Genomic DNA, 19,404 nt, shown 5'->3' on the forward strand with positions numbered 1-19,404 from the left:
TTTCTCTATCTGTAAAATGGAGAGCTATAATGTATGCTTCTGAGAGTTGGCTGAGCTTGTATATGAAGCACTCAGTCCAGGCCTGGTGCATAGTAGGTGCTCATGAGACGGGCCATGTTAGCAGCCTGCTCTGAGGCCAGTGAGCTATGTAGGGAAAACAGTGAGAAAATACGCTGGATGCAAGGTGGCCTTAATATGTTGGGGTCTGGAAGGCAGAGAGAAGCCTCTGGTCTCCCAAGGGGGTTGATATTTCCTCCTGGAATCCCTGCCATTGCCACACCCCTGCCCTGACCAGCAGCCTAGCCCCAGCCCTGCACACTCCAGATGGAAGTGGGAACAGCAGAGGCTGGAGAGGAAAGCCAGCAAATGGGCAGTGGGCGGGGCCTCCTATTCAAGTCTGGCCTGGCTGGAAGGGGAGGGGGCTGTGGGACAGGGCGCGTCAGATGCCATCAGCTCCCAGGGGACCTTTAAAGTCGCTGTGCTGCCAGGCGGGCCAGGGTGTCTGCAGAAGTCCCCTGCCTCCTCTTCGGACGCCTCTGCCACTCACCTGAGCCGCCTGTCCTGGGTAGGAGCTCCTGCTGCATGGTCTCTTGCACGCCTCTCTCTAGCTCTCTTCTCAAGTCTATTTCACTCTCCCTCTTCTCTGGTCTTTTTTCCCTTTCTCTCTCTTACCTTTCTTTCTTTCTTTCTCCCCCACTCCCCACCCCACCCCCAGGTTCTTTCTTTTTCCTCCTATCATTATCTCTCATTCTGTCTTGTACCTTTCTACCTTTCTATATCTTTCATTCAGTTTCTCTGTCTCTTTTTTGGTCTTGCTCATTTCTTTTCTGTTTCTTGTTTTTCTTTCTCTCTGCCTCTTTCATTATCCACATCTGCTTCTTTCTGTGTCTTGCCCTCACTGCTGAAAGTGCAGCAGCTCAGAGACAAGAGAGCCCTCACTAAGCTTTGGGGAAGGTTGGCCCTGCCCCTCTGAGGGCTTTGAAGGAGCCTACTTTAAGCAGGATGGGTGAAGAAGGCGGCTAGGATGGGGAGGGCAGATCTTTCTTCTGGGCTGGTGGGATGGAGCCATGGCTTTGAAGTGGTGGCACCATCTCACCCCAAGTCCTGATCTAGGTTAGCTACTGTCTGGGCATTTCTTCCTATTGCCCAATCCACTCAGTCTGCGGGGGTGGGAAGGACAGGGTGTTGGGCCAGAGCTGAGTCAGCAGGTCTTCACCAAGTTCCCAGGGTTAGCATCCTCTGGGATGGCAATGCTGGAGAACACTCAGGGTTTGGTGCCCTTATACCCACCCCCTCCAGGCAGCCAGCTCTGACTGCACAAGGCAGACGTGTGACCCCTTCAGCCAGCTATGCCCCCGCTGCCCAGCACTGTGGGCCTGGCAGTCCTGTTCTTCTGGGCAGGCCAGACAGTGAACACCTTGATGCCCAATGCCACCCTAGTGCTGGCTTGGACCAAGGGCACAGCAGTGCACTCCCTGAGTGGCCTGGGGGTGCCCCACTACCGGCGGAAGCGCCACATCTCTGCCCGGGACATGAGTGCCTTACTGGATTATCACAACCACATCAGGGCCAGCGTGCACCCATCAGCTGCCAACATGGAGTATATGGTGAGTCCCTGTGCTCTCCCCAGTCCCCCTTCCAGCAAACACCACTCGTCTCAACCTGCCCTGGAAGGGCTGGACCATCCACCAACCTGGCCCCACAAGCCAGTATCTGGGTGTCTGGACCATGTGGAAAGGGCAGGACTTAGTCTGCCTGTTTTATGGATGAGGGCACAAAGGTGATTACACAGGGCCTCTGGGGAGTCAGGAGCAGAGGACTGTTATTTATGGAGCACCTACTGTGCGCCAGGCGCTTCACATAACCCTGTGGATACTCTTCCTTAAAGGTAGGAACTGTCATCTTCATTTTCTAAATAAAGAAATTGAGATGCAGAGAATTAATTTGCCCAAGGTCACCCAGCTGGGATTTCAAACCAAATGTGCTTGCTGCAAAAGGCCATTGTCCTAGCCAACACAATAGCCTGCCCAAGAATTTTGGCTCCCCACTGGGGACCTGCAGAGGGTGGTGGCTGGAGCTTTCCATGCTATTGTCTCTTTGCCCCAGGGGTGCGATGGACATCCCCAGAGCATCCTCAACAAGCCTGTGAAGGTAGAGTTTGGAGCTGTGGGGACTGGTACCTGGGGGTCTCCAGCTGAGAAAAACCAGCAGCTCACCATGAGAGGAAGCTTGGATGTCTGCTCTCAAAGAGACAGGGCTGCTGGCTCTTACCCCAGCTTCCCAGAGTGAAGGAGGAAACTTTTCTCTTTATCACAGCCCCTCCTCTGGGACCATTGTCCCAAACCAGTCTGGAGACATAAGCTTCCAGCCCAGCCACAGATTTCTTTAGGGAAAGAGATTGCCAGTCCCACCCCCTGACTTGCTGCACAACAGCCTGCAAATTCTTTCGTAACAGTCCATGCACTTACTAGTACTTATTAGTGCCTGTTTGGAGCCAGGCACCACGCTAGCCTCATGGACACTACCCAGAACAGAATGGACAAACGCCCTTCCCTCCTGGAACTTACATTTTAGTGAGGATGATAGAAAACAAACATCAACAAAATATATATAGAATATAATGACAGGTAGTGATAAGGTGTGGGGAGGGGTGGGGACAGAAGCAGAAACGGCAGGCAGCTAGAGGGGGAGAACATTTATTTGTCCATTGACTGACTCATTCATTTATTAACACATCAACTGGCACATAAAAGGCACTCCATTTTCAAACAAATGACACATTTATTGAGCACCAGTTGTGTGTGCAAGGCACTCACTTCAGCAGGTGTTCACGTAATATGGCATGCAGTATAGAGCAGAGAGAGATGTCTCACCAGGGACTCGGGGAGGGTTGGTGAGTGTGGGTTTGAGTGACCCTCTGCCCTTCCTTCACTCAGTCATTCAATAAAGTCACCGAGCAGGTTGGTAGCAGAGCGATTTTCCTTCCTCCACCTCATGTCTTGCATCTTCTCTGCCTTCCCTCGGTTTACCTCTTTGTAGAATGAAGGAAACATTTCTCTGCTTTCCCAGGAGACAATGAGCTGGTGCCCCATTTCTTCTCCACTAGCTGGCTTCTGCCCACAGGACAGATATCCTTGCTCAAGGAGCCTTTTCTCTCCCACAGCCCCAAGCAAGTCCCAGCCCGTTTCACATTCTCACACCTTCCAGGATTGTAATGATTGTTTCACATCTCATTTCCTTGCTAGACTGTGAGTCCGTGGTGCCTAGAAATACTGTGCAATATCTGCTGAAGGAACAAATGACTTCTCAAAGAACCCCAGGAAGTCAGAGCTGGAAGGGAACTAGTATTTTTTTAAGTGATGACTTTACAGGTTATAAAACTTGGAACATTCATACATTGCAAAATGATCAAGCTTTTATGATGGATGAGAGGGTGTTCTCTATGTACAGATGTGGAATAATCAAGTTATTAAGTGAAAAGAATAAGGTACTGAATAGAATGTGTAGCATGCTGCCATTTGTCAAGAAAGACATATATATGTAGCTGGTATAATTATATATGTAATCATGTATGCTTGTACAGATCTAGAATATTTCTGGAAGGAGACACAGGGAACTCACAGCAACAGTTGCCTCTAGGGGGCACAGTGGATGGAGGGATAAGTGTAGAATAGAGGGGAGAGACTTTCTACTTTTCCTCATTTGCATATCTTCCATATTAAACTTGTGCATGTTTTTATTATTCCAAAAAATCTTTTGAATTAAGTATTTTTAAAGTTAAAATAAATACATTTTAAAAACATAATAAATGAAATAAAAAATTAGTTCTCTTCCCATTACTCTGGGCTCAGCCACTTCTAACAGCTGAGAATGCCTGGACCAATACCCTGGAGCCCCACTCACAACAGAAAGCCCCAACCTTGAAGTCCAGTGAGGAGAAAGGGCACCAGACTAACCTGGGTGTGCATGTCAGTTCCTATGTGGATTTGCTGTTGACTTTGAAGTCATGGGCCTTCTCTGAGCTCAGTTTTCTAATCTGTCAAGTGGATTATTGCAGGGTTCCAAGGGCCAGGGGAGTCATGGTACCAGGAAAATGTGAAGTCTGGACACTGCTGTGATGATGGTGGTGGTTCCCTGGGGAACTGCATGGCCTTTCTTTCCCCAGATCTGGGACGAGCGGCTGGCCAGGTCTGCTGAGGCCTGGGCCACCCAGTGCATCTGGGCCCACGGGCCCTCACAGCTGATGAGATACGTGGGCCAGAACCTCGCCATCCATTCTGGCCGGTAAGTGACCCTCTGGCCTTCCTTCACTTAGTCATTCAACAAGGTGACGAGCAGGTTGATGGCAGAGTGACTCCCCGCCCCCCACCATGTCTTCTATCTTCTCTGCCTCCCCAGGTACCGCTCGGTGGTGGATCTCGTGAAGTCTTGGTCTGAGGAGAAGCGGCATTACTTGTTTCCAGCCCCAAAAGATTGCAACCCACACTGCCCCTGGCGCTGCAGTGGCCCTGTGTGCTCCCACTACACTCAGGTACCCCTTTGTCGGGACTAAGGGCTGATGGGAAAACAAATCCTGGTCCCTTAGAAGAAAAACGTGATGGAACAGAAACTACAACTAAAACAGAGCCCCCTGTGGACTTCCTCTTACATAATAAGCATGTTCCTGGAAAGCTGAATTGAGATGAACTGGATCTGGTTTTGAGGGTCTTAGGTGTGCTGACCAGATTGTTTGACCTCAAAATGAAGATGTATGGTCTGACAAGATCAAGAATGCTTTTGAATTCAATAGGTCCAAATATTTTCTAGTATTTTCTGTTTTCTAAGGCTCCCACTATCTTAAAAAAGAAAGAAAGAAAGACCTAAATAAGGTTATAAAAATCATGGTATATTTTGAGTATTAATATTGAATATGTTAACACTTATCACACATAAAAATACAATGCAATATGATATTGCAGGAAATAAAACAGGAACTTCTAATTGCATGTCAAATATCTTCTTTCGGTCCTCTTGGTCTCTCTATGACTCATGTGGAGTTAATGGCAAAATTCTAAATTCGAGACCCTCTTGGAAATGTAAGGCCAAAGCCAAATGCCCTTCCTGACATACCATGAAATATTATTACCTCCATCTTAGAAACTGAGGCACAGAGTGGTTAAGTTACTTGGTCAAAGTCACTCAGCTAGTGATAGTGAGATTCTGATCCAAGGCTATTTAACTCCAAAGTTTGTATTTTAAACTCCAGCACAACAATTTTCAAACAGTGATCATTAGGAAAAAAGAAAAGAAAAAGAAAAAACCTAATAGAACAGTACAGAAAATATTAGCATATTTCACATACAAGATTAAATATTGATTCATACATTCTTTTCCAATTATGTGTGTGAGGGGGTGGGCACATGGTAACAATATAAAATTTACTTCTTACTGTTGGCTGTAGTAAAAAAAAAAAAAAAAAAAAAAGGTTGAGAAACATTATAGTACAAAATGCTTCCATCCCCCTCACCTTGGAATAGGCAGACCTCACAATGCACCCACCCTGAAGCAAGTCCAGGAGCCTCCCAGCCCCAAGGAACCTGGGCCCCCCTGTATCCTTCTCAGCATCCCTTGTCTGTGTCCTTCCTCAGATGGTGTGGGCATCCTCCAACCGACTGGGCTGTGCCATCCACACCTGTGGCAGCATCAGTGTCTGGGGCAGCACTTGGCACCAGGCAGTGTACTTGGTCTGCAATTACGCTATTAAGTAAGTACAGTGTTGGGACAGAGGGGGCTCTGGGGCAGGAAGGTGGATCCTGAGGTGGCGTAGGCAGAATTCAAAGAAAAGGAACACACACCTGCCTTCCTCCATTCTACGTAACCTCAATGCCATACATTTGGGTAGGTTTAGAGTCCGTTAATAATCCTTTTGCTTTACCCAAGTTTCAGAATTTATTGGAAGATAGAGGACTGAGGCAGGTGGACAGGCAGTGACACCGATGAAGTCAATAGTGGAGAACATGGTTGAGATCTGCCAGCTAAGTGGGCTTGCAGATATCTCACTGTTGAATTAGACCTGCACACCCATTGACAGACAGCACTGGGCAACCACAGGCCTCTTCCTACAAGGGCAGTGCCAGCCCCGCTAAGCTTACGCATGAAATAAAGCAAACAAAAACACATGCACCCTGCAGGCAGGCAGGCCCCAAAGGAAAGGAAGGAGAATTCGAATGAGCATGTTCAGCTAATCAGACTTTCCAATCAGCGTGGTGGGAGAGAAGACACAAGTGGTCTTCATACCATGGAATATGGAGAAAGGGAAATGGAAGTTTCTTTCCAATGTGTCATATACAAACTTGCAAACATTACAGATTCTTATAGAGACAGAAACAGAACAAATTCTAAGTAAACACGATATTTGGAATTACAAAATTATATAATGATAACCAACTTTTACTCTCACGTAGCCCTTGATCATTTACAAAATACTTTCACCTTATTATCTCATTGAAGAGATGAAAGAGAAAGAAGAAAGGAAGGAAAAAGGGGAGGACACTGGGAAAATATTTCCCTACTTACAGGTTAAGAGATTGAGGATCAGAGAAGTTACCAGAAGTTGCAAAGCCATTAAGTAGCAGAGCTATTTGAAGCACAAGCCTGTTGATTTCAAGTCCCATGTTGGCTCTATTCTACTATCCTGATGTTCTGGAAGTCATTGGTAGCCTGAACATAAATTCTCTAGCTATTTATTTGCTATTGACAGCGTGTCATATAGTAGCTTTATTAGACAAGGAAAAACACAACCAAATTCCAATACATACACCTTATGGAACTCTTCAATTTGCTTGCTGATATGTCAAATTTTTGCAGCATTGAGTATTAATAACGTAGTTGTTAAGATTTTTAGACCCTGGAATTAAAACTGTCAGGGTTCCAATTGTAGTTTAACTTAACTTCTCTATGACTGTTTCTTCATCTGCAAAATGGATGCATATTCTATTTATAGGTAAACTGACCCAGAAACCGCCCCAGGCTCCTAAGAAATTCAGAATACACATTGGTTCTTATTGTCATTACCAGACCTGTGTTTGATTCCCAGCTCTACCATGTACACAGTGAGGACTTTGGCTAAGGCATTTGATCTCTACAGTCTCTTTTTTTTTTAAACAGAGCTAATATTATCTGGCTCTCAGAGAATCATAGTACATTGTTGCCCATAGTACATGGTGAATGAATGATGCCCATGATTATGACTAGGTTATAAACTCTTTAAAGGCAGGAAATAGATCTTACTCATTTCAATATCCTTCCACTACAGTGATGTCAACCCTTTGTGTGTGTGTGTTTTGTTTTGTTTTAAGCAGTAGGACATTTTTTCCAAGTGGTTAAATTTAAAAAAAAAAAAAAAAAAGAACTATTCTGATTCCATCACCCTTGGTGTCTCCATCACCTACTCTCCCTGCCCCTAAGCTTCCAAGAGACCTTTTGAAAACTGTGTACTACAGCATCTGGCACAAATCCTGATGCCCAATAGATGCTCTGGAAGTGTGAGTGAGTGAATGAATGAATGAATGAATGAATGAAAGTTCCATATGAAACCAGAAGTGAATTCTCTTCTAAGCACTTTGGCTGACTTTACTCATAGTCATTCAATAATCACTTTTGGAGAAAAAAGGATTTTATTTCTGCCCAGAGTGTTCATTTGAAGTGTAAGAAAATAAGGCACTAGGATTTGCAAAAATAATTAACACTATAGCACAATAGTGACCTTATTAGTCAGCCACAAGCAAGAAAGAGCTGGGGAAATGATTTTAAGCCTTGAGAGGAGAAAGAGAGAGAAAAAGAGAAATCTGTAGGCTGGGATGGAGAAGGGAGTTGTGGGAAGATGAGGTGTGTTAGCTGGACCACGTGCTGCTAGAGCAGTCTAGAATGCCTGACCAAAACAGGTGATGTGGTTCTGTATGCCAGGAGTTGGCCAACTACGGGCTACAACCAAAATCTGGCCTGCTGCCTATTTTTTTAAAAATATGTTTTTATTGATTTTAGAGAGAGAGAAAGGGAGAGGGAGGGAGAGAAAAACATCTATGTGAGAGAGAAACACCAATCAGCTGCCTCCTGCATGCCCCCTACTGTGTATCAAGCCCAACTGGGGTATGTGCCCTGACTAGGAATCAAACCGGCTGACCTTTATGGTACATGGGAGGATGCTCAACCAACTGAGCAACACTGGCCAGGGCATGCTGCCTGTTTTTGTAAATAAAGTTTTATTGAAACACAGAGAAGGCATTCATTTAAATATTATCTATGGCTGCTTTCATGTGGTAGACACATCTGGTCCACAAAGCCTAAAATATTTACTCTCTGGCCCTTTCAAAAAAAAAATTGCCAATCACTGCATAGACAATGGGAAACCACTGAAAGTTCTTAAACAGGCAAAGGTGGTATGCGATGTTCCTTTTATTTAAACTAATATATATATTTATATATAATTATACATTATATACATATAATGTATAATTCACATAGGATACAACTCACCCATTTGAAGTGTAAAAATTCAGTGGATTTTGGTATATTATTAATTTTTTAAAATATATTTTAAAATTTTAATTTTAAATATTTTTTATTGATGTTAGAGATGAAGGGAGAGGGAGAGAGAAACATCCATGTGAGAGAGAAACATCAATCAGTTGTTTCCTATATGCACTCTGACTGGGATATCAAACTGGAAACCTGGGCATGTGCTCTGACTTGGAATCAAACTGGTGACCTTTTGGTGCATGGCTGACACTCAACCAACTGAGCCATACTGGCCAGGGGATTACATTATTAATTTGTAGAAACTGTCGTAAAATATATATATAACATAAAACTTGCTATTTTAACCATTTTAAGTGTACAGTTCAGTGGCATTAATTACATTCCCAATGTTGTACAATCACTATTTCCAAAACTTTATTCACCCCAAAGAGAAAGTCTGTAACCATTAAGCAATGGCTCCTTATTCCCCTTCCTCTTAAAGGCCATGGTCAGTCAGTTGAAAGGATTAACTCAGGCCAAAACCGGTTTGGCTCAGTGGATAGAGCGTCGGCTTGCGGACTGAAAGGTCCCGGGTTCGATTCCGGTCAAGGGCACGTACCTTGGTTGCGGGCACAACCCCAGTAAGGGGTGTGCAGGAGGCAGCTGATCGATGTTTCTCTCTCATCGATGTTTCTGACTCTCTATCCCTTTCCCTTCCTCTCTGTATAAAATCAATAAAATATATTTAAAAAAAAAAAAGTAAGGAAACAAATTACTAAAAAAAAAAAAAAAGAAGAAAAAAAAGAAAGGATTAACTCAGGAGCAGTTAGGATAGATTTGGGATAAGGCCATGGAAGAAATAAATGTCCATCAGTGGCCATGAGCAGACTTCATGGGCACATCCCCCATGACTGAATCACACTCATCATCCCATTATTTGAGCAAAGGAGGGCTTTTTTTTAAAAAAAAAAAAATGTTTTTATTGATTTCAGTGAGAGAAGGGAAAGGGAGAGAGAGAGATAGAAACATCAATGATGAGAAAGAATCATTGATTGGCTGCCTCCCCTGCCCCCCTACTGGGGATCGAGCCTGCAACCCGGACATGTGCCCTACCAGGAATCGAACTGTGACCTCTTAGTTCATAGGTCGATGCTCAACTACTAAGCCACACCGGCTGGGCTGCACAGAACTCTTACAAGTTACAAAGTGTCTTCACATAATTTTTACAGATACCATTTCATTTATTTATTTTATTCAAAGGACAAAATACAATCTCAAGAAATGAGATGGTTTATTCTAATAGTCACCAGTTGACAGGTGGCAGAATCCAGGCCCAGGCCCAGAACTTAGATCTGCCTGAGTTGGGGTAAGGAGTGGTGGAAAGAATAAGAAAACCAACACTTACTGGAGAGTCACCTATTTGCCAGGCATGGTGCTAGGTGCATGCACATGTGGCTACATTATTTCATCTTCACGGCATCCCATTCACAGCAGGAAGTCTTCTCTTGGTTGTACAGATGAAGAAAGTGAGGCTTGCAGATGTGACTTGCCCAAGGTCACACAGCCAGCCAGTGGTGGTGCTGAGATTTGGAAACCTGTGTGAAGGTTGTTCACACAGCTCTCTTGTATCTCTTGACCCCATCTCCCTGGGACCTTTTCTCTTCCAGGGGCAACTGGATCGGCGAGGCTCCATACAAGATGGGGAGGCCATGTTCTGCCTGCCCCCCCAGTTACCAAGGCAGCTGCAGTAGCAATATGTGCTTCTCTGGGCTCAAATCCAACCGGCTCCTGTGGTTCTAAATTTTCCCTGTGCTCTGGTGGGCCTTCAGTGGGCTGGACCCTCTAAGGGTCCCTCCCTAAAGATGGGTCAAGGAAAAAAAATTTTTTAAAGACATGAATTGGACTCCCTCCACTGATCTGAATTTTTCTTCCTGATTCCATTTTCTGAATGTCTAGCATGTGCCAGAAGAAAACGACTGCCTTGCCTTCCTTCTTTAGTCAGCTGCATCTTTCTTTTCTCTGGCCTCCAGGAAGGAGGCCTGCGTTTTTAATTGACTCACTTCTCAGAGAGCCTGGGTTGGAAGGAACAGTGGCAGCAGTTTTGTGACTCTCAGGCCTCAAACTCACAAGTCTTTGGCCATCCAATAAAAGGTATCTATTAAATAACCTTAATCCTGAGACCCACCTTTATCAATCGGTTAATAGCTAACTAGCTTCTGAGCAGCCTTTGAAGACCTGTGATCCCCTCCTTGAGTTGGGAACATTTTAGATCTAAACGTTAAAAAAATAATTGAAATTAGCTTGTGAACACCCCACTCCTATTTCATATTACTGGAGCCACCCCAGGGTCAGGCCCCCCCTTTCACACATGGGTACCTTGAGGCTCAGTGAAGAGGTGTGACTTAGAGCTGCACAGCTTGTCTGCCAAAGCACTCAGGTTGGAGCTCAGACTCTGGCCCTCCAAAGGTAGCCAGAGGTAGCTCTCTCTGCATCTATCCTACCCTTCTCCCTTTCGGTCTCTCTGCTTTAGTCTCTCCCTTTCCTCTACTTGCCAGCTCTGTCCCTATCTGCCTTACTCTGTATTTCTCCTGTAGAATCTCTTTCTCATTCCCATTAACCACTTCCCCTTTCCCAACCTTTCCCCACCCAGATACCATTAACACACAAAAGTTCTTTTGTCTTCAGAGATAGTAAAATTTCTTCCTCAGACCTTGCCCTCCAGGTGAGGCCCACACCCAACTGGCTGGAGAGAGCTTCAAAGACCAGGATGGAAACCGGCTCCATTTTCCCAGGAGTGAATTTTCTTCTCTTTTGGCCATTCCCACCCAGGCCACAACCTGTGCATCCCCAATAAGAGCAGACATGGGATTCATCTGCTCTTTTAACTCCCTTGACCTCAGTATTCTGGCTTGTTAAGCTCTGTTCCAACTTGCAAACCTCTGCAGTATATTATACTTTTTGAAGATTTCCATACCCCAGTATCATTTGATTACTCATTTGTTCATACATTCACCAACCAAGAAGGTTAAGAGCATAGGCTCTGGAGCCAGACTGCCTAGGTACAAGTTGAACTTAGTGGCCGGGTGTGCTCGGGTAAGTTACTGTGAGCTCTCAGTCTCATCTGAAAATGAGGACACTAATAGGATCTGCCTCACGAGGTCCTCCAAACCATTAAGTGAATGTACTATATACATGGAAACCACTTAAAACAGTGCCTTGCTCATGGTAAGTGCTATAAAACTATCAGCTCTGAGAACAGTGGCCATTGTCAACCCCTGAGATCTGTAGTGTTCCTATATTCCTGGAGCTTATAATTCTAGAGGGACAGTAACGCATTAAACAGAAGATGAATACAAATATCCTATATAATAAAGAGCAAATTAGACCAAACAGCAGAACGACTGTCAGGACAACCTTCTGGACGAAGTCCGGGCTTCAAGGGCCGAGCCCCTTGCATAAATTTCGTGCATCGGGCCTCTAGTACTATTATAATGGCAGGAAGTGCTACCTGGAAGAAGAACGGGGAATTGCAAGAGTGTGTTCTAAACTAGAATGGGTAGTCATGGGAGTCTTCCTGCAGAAGGATGTTTTTTCGTGAAGAAGAAAAACTGGTCAGGCTCTGAGGCAGTGATGACAATGTGGGTGGAAAGCTGGGGGAGAGAGCACATGACAATATCAGGTATTAAAGAAGACCTGCTGGGTCTTGGGGGAAAGGGAGTGAGATGACCCTGGTGAGGGAGTCAGGGGCCAATCATAAGACGGGAAACCATAAAAATACTAGAGGAATCCTCAGGCAGCAAAATCTCAGACATATGCCAAAAGAACTTTTTCAGTGATACTGCCCCTAGGGCAATGGAAGCCAAAGAGAAAATAAACAAATGGGACTACATCAAAATAAAAAGCTTTTGCACAGCAAAAGAAACCATCAACAAAACAACAAGAAACCCCACTGTATGGGAGAACATATTTGCAAATGGTATCACAGATAAAGGTTTAATTTCCAACATCTACAGGCAGCTTATACAACTTAATAAAAGGAAGATAAATGATCCAATAAAAAAATGGGCAACGGACCTAAATAGAATCTTTTCGAAAGAAGACAGAAGGAAGGCCAAGAGACACATGAAAACATGCTCAAAGTCACTTATTATCCGAGAGATGCAAATCAAAACGACAATGCGATACCATCTCACACCTGTCAGAATGGCTATCATCAACAAATCAACAAACGACAAGTGTTGGCGAGGATGCGGAGAAAAAGGAACCCTCGTGCACTGCTGGTGGGAATGCAGACTGGTGCAGCCACTGTGGAGAACAGTATGGAGTTTCCTCAAAAAACTGAAAATGGAACTCCCATTTGACCCAGTAATCCCACTCCTAGGAATATATCCTAAGAAACCAGAAACACCAATCAGAAAGGATATATGCACCCCTATGTTCATAGCAGCACAATTTACAATAGCTAAGATTTGGAAACAGCCTAGGTGCCCGTCAGCAGATGACTGGATCAGAAAACTATGGTACATCTACACAATGGAATACTATGCTGCCATAAAAAAAAGGAATTACTACCATTTGTAGACACCTGGATGGAATTAGAGAACATTATGCTAAGTGAAATAAGCCAGTCAATGAAAGAAAAATACCACATGATCTCACTCATTTGGGGATAATGAAAAACATTATAAACTGATGAACCAAAAGATAGTTACAGAGGCAGTAAAGCATCAAACAGAGTGTCTAATTACAGCAGTAAGGTTAGGGAGAGGTGGGGGAAATAAGAGATCAACTGAAGGACTTGTATGCATGCATATAAGAGTAACCAACGGATGCAAAACATTGGGGGGTGAGGGCAGGTATGGGAGTGGGGTGGGGGGGGCAATGGTAAGATATGTACACATATAATACCTTAATAAAAAATTTGAAAAAAAAAAAAAAAAGTATAGGGGGAGGAATTTTGATGGCCACAAAGAGCAAGAGTGCAATTAGGGGCATATTATATTTGAGACTAGAAGCCTGATACATGAAGATTCGTGCAAGAATGGGCCTTCCTTCCCCTGGCTGCCTGCACCGGAAGCCGCCTTTCTGCCTTCCCACGCTGCTCAGAGGCCCAAAGCAGCTGGGGCAGTGCGGAATGCCTGCGTCATCACCATGGCAACGACGCAAGCATCCCACCCCCAGCCGCTTGGTGCCTGCATATGCAAATTAACCCACCATCTTTGTTGGGTTAATTTGCATACTCACTCCTGATTGGCTGGTGGGTGTCACAAAGGTATGGTCAATTTGTATCTTTCTCTTTCATTAGTGTAGATGTCTGTGAAACATAAGTAGCAGTATCTAGGACAGGGGTGGGCAAACTTTTTGACTCGAGGGCCACAATGGGTTCTTAAACTGGACTGGAGGGCCTGAACAAAAGCATGGATGGAGTGTTTGTGTGAACTAATATAAATTCAAAGTAAACATCATTACATAAAAGGGTACTGTCTTTTTTTAAATTTTATTTCAATAGTTTTATTCATTTCAAACATTTTAACAAGAAGAATGTAAACACTAATTATTATAATTTGAAACTTCAAAAAATGGAGGAATCATAGCACAATAACATACCTTATATTGAAGATGGCAAAGGCAAAATAAAATTGCCTAACAAAGGAAAGGTACAAAAGCCTTTCAAATTAAACTTAAATATAATAAAATAATTTAAAACTAAAACAAATAGAAAAGAACAAAATGTGTAAACAGTAAATTAAACATTTTCTTTAGTGCAACTTTAAAATTATGCCCGGGACATAGATGTAGATGGCAATGTAGACTGGGTTGAAAGGTTTTTGGTCTTTAAAACATCAACTTCAGTGGGAACAGTGTTGTTGGTCTCCTTTTTAGCTAATGCTCTGATACTATGTTCTCCAGGGGCGTGTCTCCCTACATCACCACGATAACGTGTCTACGCATTCCCAGGGTGATGTCGGGGGACGCGTCCGGGGCATTACAAGGAGCCTCTGGAAGATTGAGAGGTTGTTCCTTCTACTGAATGGGCGGATTTATATCCGCCCACTCAGAAGAAGGAGCTGCGGCCGTGTTTCCCGATGTTGCCATGTTAACACTGCTGCTGGTGAAGGAGCGGAGGGGAGAGCAAGAGAACCCTCCGCTCTTTCGGCTCCGCGGGCCTGATAGAACAGCCGAATGGGCCGGATACGGCCCGCGGGCTGTAGTTTGCCCATGGCTGATCTAGGAGGTAGTAGTAGGAATCTGGACTCCAGAGGAGAAATTTAGGTTGAAGATACACAATTGGGAGGCATGGGTATAAGGTATATGGGTGGCCATAAAGCCATAGGAATGAATGAGATTATGGGAAGAGAGATAATAGAGTATGGAGAAAAAAACACCCAGTAAATCTAGAACTAAGCCCTGAGTAATTCCAGTATTTAAGGACAGGTAGAGAAGCATGACCTGTCAAGACATAAAGAGGAAAACAAACAAAAGACTATTGTAGAATGGATGCTAAGGGAAGAGGTTATTAAAAGGAGGAGGAGTTAACTGTCAAATCCTGCTGGGGGTCTAGCAAAGTATCCATTGAATATTTAGACATGGAGTCATTCTAACTTGCCAGTGAAGACTGAGTGGTGTGTGTGGAGGGGAGTGGGAGGCAATGCTATAGGTAGGGAAAATAGAGCTAGTGTAGACCACTATTTTAAAAGTTTAGCAGCAAAGGGAGGAGAGAGCAGATGTAGTAGCTGAGCTGGGAAAAGAAGTTATTGAGGGAATTTTTTAAAACATATTTTTACTGATTTCAGAGAGGAAGGGAGAGGGAAAGATAGAAGCATCAATGATGAGAAAGAATCATTGATTGGCTGCCTCCTGCACACCCCCTACTGAGAATCGAGCCCACAACCCGGGGATGTGCCCTTGAACAGAATCAAACCTGGGACCCTTCAGTCTTCAGACCAACACTCTATCCACTGAGCCAAATCAGGTAGGGTGAGGGATTTTTTTTTTTTTAAATAAAAGAGATATAATCACATATTTAAATATTGATAGTATTCTGCTTCTAAAAATTTGTCCTATAGATATGCTCCCCACCATGGGAGTTAAGACACAGGTATGAAGACAGTTGCTGTTTGTAGTGGCAAAAGCCTGGAAACAACCTAAATATCCAGCAACAGGACACGGGCAGAATCACTTACAGGATGTTCACACAATAGGACACTACACAGCTACTCAACAGAGCGAGGTAGGTGTGCTGGTACGGAGACAGCCCTTAGATACTAAAGGTGGAGGGAGCAAGGGGCAGAACAGTGTGTCTAATATGTTCCCATGCATTTATATTTGTGTGTGTATTTTAGCTCAAGCTGCCATAACAAAATACCATTGGATGGTTTAACCAATGGTAATTATTTTTTCATGGTTCTGAAGGCTAGAAATCTGAGCTCAGGATGAGAGTATAGTTAGAGAGCTCTTTTCCTGGTTTGCAGACAAGTGCCTTCTCACTGTGTCCCCATATGGAAGAGAGAGAGAGCTCTCTCAAATCTCTTCTTATAAGGACACTAATACTATGGGATCAGAACTCCACCCTTATGACTGAATTTAATCTTTTATTATTATTATTATTGATTTTAGAGAAGAAGGGAGAAGGAGAAAGAGAGAAATAGAAACTTCAGTGATGAGAGAGAATCATTGATTGGCTGCCTCCTGTGTGCCCCCCACTGGGGATGGAGCCCATACCCCGGCATGTGTCCTGATGGGGAATTGAACTGTGACCTTCTGGTTCATAGGTCAACGCTCAATCACTGAGCCACGCTGGCTGGGCTCATTTAAACTTAATCACTTCCCAAAAGGTCCTAGTTTCAAATACAGATTGGGCATTAGGGTTTTAACATATGAACTTTGGGATGACATAATTCAGTCCCCAGCAGTGTATGTGTATTATCTCTGGAAATATATACAAGAAATTGTTTAAACATTTAATAGAGTGAGATGTGGAAACTAAGGTACGAAAAAGGTTTATTTTTCATTATTTGCTGTTTGTACAGTTTTGTTAACATGTGAATTTATTACTTTCTTCATTTAAAACTAGTTTAAAACAAACAAAATCACAAGGAAAGATCACAGCACATGGTTAAAGTTAAAAAACTGACAACGAGAAGTGGTGATCAGGGTGTGGAGCAAATGGGAGCTCTCTTGCTCTGCTGGCAGGAATGCAAGATAGCACAGCCACTTTGGACAATGGTTTGGAAGTATCTTATAAGTTAAACATAAACATACCATATCAACCAGCAATTCCTCTAAAGAAATTTAACCAAGAGAAATGAAACACATGTCTATACAAAGACTTGTTTGTGAATATACATAGCTGCTTAATTCATAATAGTCCAAACTAGACAACCTCAGTGTCTATTAACAGGTGAATGGGTGAACAAGTTGTATTATATCCATTCAATGAGATACTACTTAGCAAGACAAAAGGACATGAGCATAGATGAATGAATCTCACAAACATGCCAGACACAAAAGAGTAAATTTCTGATTCTATTTCTATAACATTCTAGAAAATACTAATCTAATCTAGAGTGACAGCAAGCAGATCAATAGTTGCTTGGAGTGGGAGGTGCCTGGGGGATTGATTGCAGAGGAATAAAGGGAGTATACATTTCCCAAAGTTTATAACACTGTGCACTTACAAAGGGTACATTTTTACTATACGAAATTATACCTCAATAAAGTTGCTTTTAAAAGTCTAAAGAGGGAGAGGTTGAATATACAGGAGGAATCACACATAGTCACATGGGGCACCTGAGCAGTGGAAAGGGTAGGGTGCAAACCCATGTGGATCTGGAAAAAGGAGGTGAGCAAAGTGCAAATATAGGTGGATTTGTGTGGGGAGTTGAGGCAGGTCCAGGTTTCAGGCTTCCATTTTCTATGTGAGGAAGGTAAAGTCTCATCCTGCTGAGGAAAAGAATGGAAAAGGTTTGAGGAGAGGAAAGATTAGATACAGAGTTAGAGAATAGAAGATCAAGGAGAAGAGACAGTAGAAGCTCTGTACCATGTGGAAGTTGGTGATCATGAAACTGGTGGCTCCCATCTGTCCTTTGAGTGTGTGTGTGTGTTTTTTTTTTCTTAGCATTTACTGGCTTCTGGTATGCAGGCATGATAAAAGCAAGTCACTTAGGTTCATTCAGGCTTGGGCTTTTGTCAGGTGGTTGGAAAGGATCAGAGAGAAGCGAGATAGAAACGGGGTTTATTTTTACTATTTTTAATATATTTTTATTGATTTGAGAGAGGAAGGGAGAGGGGGAGAGAGAGAAACATTGATTGGTTGCCTCCTGCATATAGCCCAACCATGTATCCTGACCAGGGATAAAACCCACAATCTGGGTATGTGCCCAGATTAGGAATTGAACCAGCGACCTTTTGATGCACAGGACGACGTACAACCAACTAAGCTAAACAGGACAGGGCAGAAACTGTGGCTTTAAAGTGGGCAAAAGGGAAAGAAGACAGGAAGGTGAGACAGATAGAGATAAAATAGAAGGAATAAAGAACTGGATACAGCCCCAGTGTTCGGGGGACCAGAGGTCCCTTGGAGGTGACTGAGCAAGAACACTGGAAAAAAGAGAGTGTGAACAGAGAGGAATATATCAATTAGCTAGCTTAGAAGTGGAGCAGTGCCTGAGGTGGGTATTTCTACAGGGGAATGACATCATTTACCAAAAACCATACAGCAAGACAGTGGTAGGGCTGGGTGTTCTGATTCGTTTGAGTCCAAAGGTTTACTACCTCTCTTTGGACCCCTCTCTAACATGAAGAAGTCCTGAATCCCAAATCAGGGTACGAGACCCAACATTGGGATAATAAAATGGGACTTTTCCCCAAAATCCAGGTAGCAGGTGTCTAGTATGCAAGCCAGCTAAAACACAGGATGGCTCTGCATTCAGCAGCAGGCTACCTTCTTTTTATCTATCTATCTATCTATCTATCTATCTATTTATTTATTTATAAAATATATTTTATTGATTTTTTACAGAGAGGAAGGGAGAGGGATAGAGAGTTAAAAACATCTATCAGTTGCCTCCTGCACACCCCCTACTGGGATGTGCCTGCAACCAAGTTACATGCTATTGACTGGAATTGAACCTGGGACCCTTCAGTCCGCAGGCCGACGCTCTATCCACTGAGCCAAACCAGTTAGGGCAGCAGGCTACCTTTTATTTTATTTTATTTTATTTTTTTATTTTTTTTAAATATATTTTATTGATTTTTTTACAGAGAGGAAGGAAGAGGGATAGAGAGTTAGAAACATCGATGAGAGAGAAACATCGACCAGCTGCCTCCTGCACACCTCCCACTGGGGATGTGCCCGCAACCAAGTCACATGCCCCTGACCGGAATCGAACCTGGGACCTTTCAGTCCGCAGGCCGACGCTCTATCCACTGAGCCAAACCGGTTCTGGCGCAGGCTACCTTTTAAATAGGGAGGGAGACCAATGGACCAGTGGAGAGAGTGGGCAGAGTGTCTTTGGTCCGTGGGCTTGGAATCAGACCTGTGTTTCTTTATCCCTGAAAGCATGCATCAGTTTGCAATAACATTTTTAATATTATCTGACTAATGCCCATTTTCTCCATTAGCCCACAAGTCCCATGGGTGCAGGGATGATGTCTACTTTGCTCATTTCTATACCACTGGAACCTAACACAGAGCTTAGTATACAGTAGGTGCTCAATAAATATATGTTAGGTGAAGAGGAGTTGTAATTCCAACCCATCTATGTACCAACTGTGAGACTTCAAGCAGCAACTTCTTTTGTCAAGGTTTATTTTAAATGTGGCAATGTAGCCTGGCCAGTGTGGCTCAGTGGTTGAGCATTGACCCATGAACCAGGAGGTCCAGGTTCGATTCCCAGTTAGGGCACA

The 19,404-nt window shown here is 43.7% G+C and overlaps 1 protein-coding gene across 1 annotated transcript; it reads left to right on the plus strand.

The window, feature by feature from the left end:
- Positions 1 to 1,234: 1,234 nt before the first annotated feature.
- R3HDML (R3H domain containing like) lies at positions 1,235 to 10,296 on the plus strand (the record flags this gene model as incomplete). The annotated part of the gene is made up of 5 exons (XM_080684609.1): positions 1,235 to 1,607; positions 4,166 to 4,284; positions 4,399 to 4,531; positions 5,628 to 5,743; positions 10,164 to 10,296. Exons 1-5 carry the CDS (start codon positions 1,350 to 1,352, stop codon positions 10,294 to 10,296), a joined length of 759 nt encoding a protein of 252 aa, XP_080540735.1. The 5' UTR covers positions 1,235 to 1,349.
- Positions 10,297 to 19,404: the final 9,108 nt, after the last annotated feature.

This window comes from Plecotus auritus, assembly GCF_963455305.1.
Source record: "Plecotus auritus genome assembly, chromosome: 8".
NCBI classification, from domain to species: domain Eukaryota; kingdom Metazoa; phylum Chordata; class Mammalia; order Chiroptera; family Vespertilionidae; genus Plecotus; species Plecotus auritus.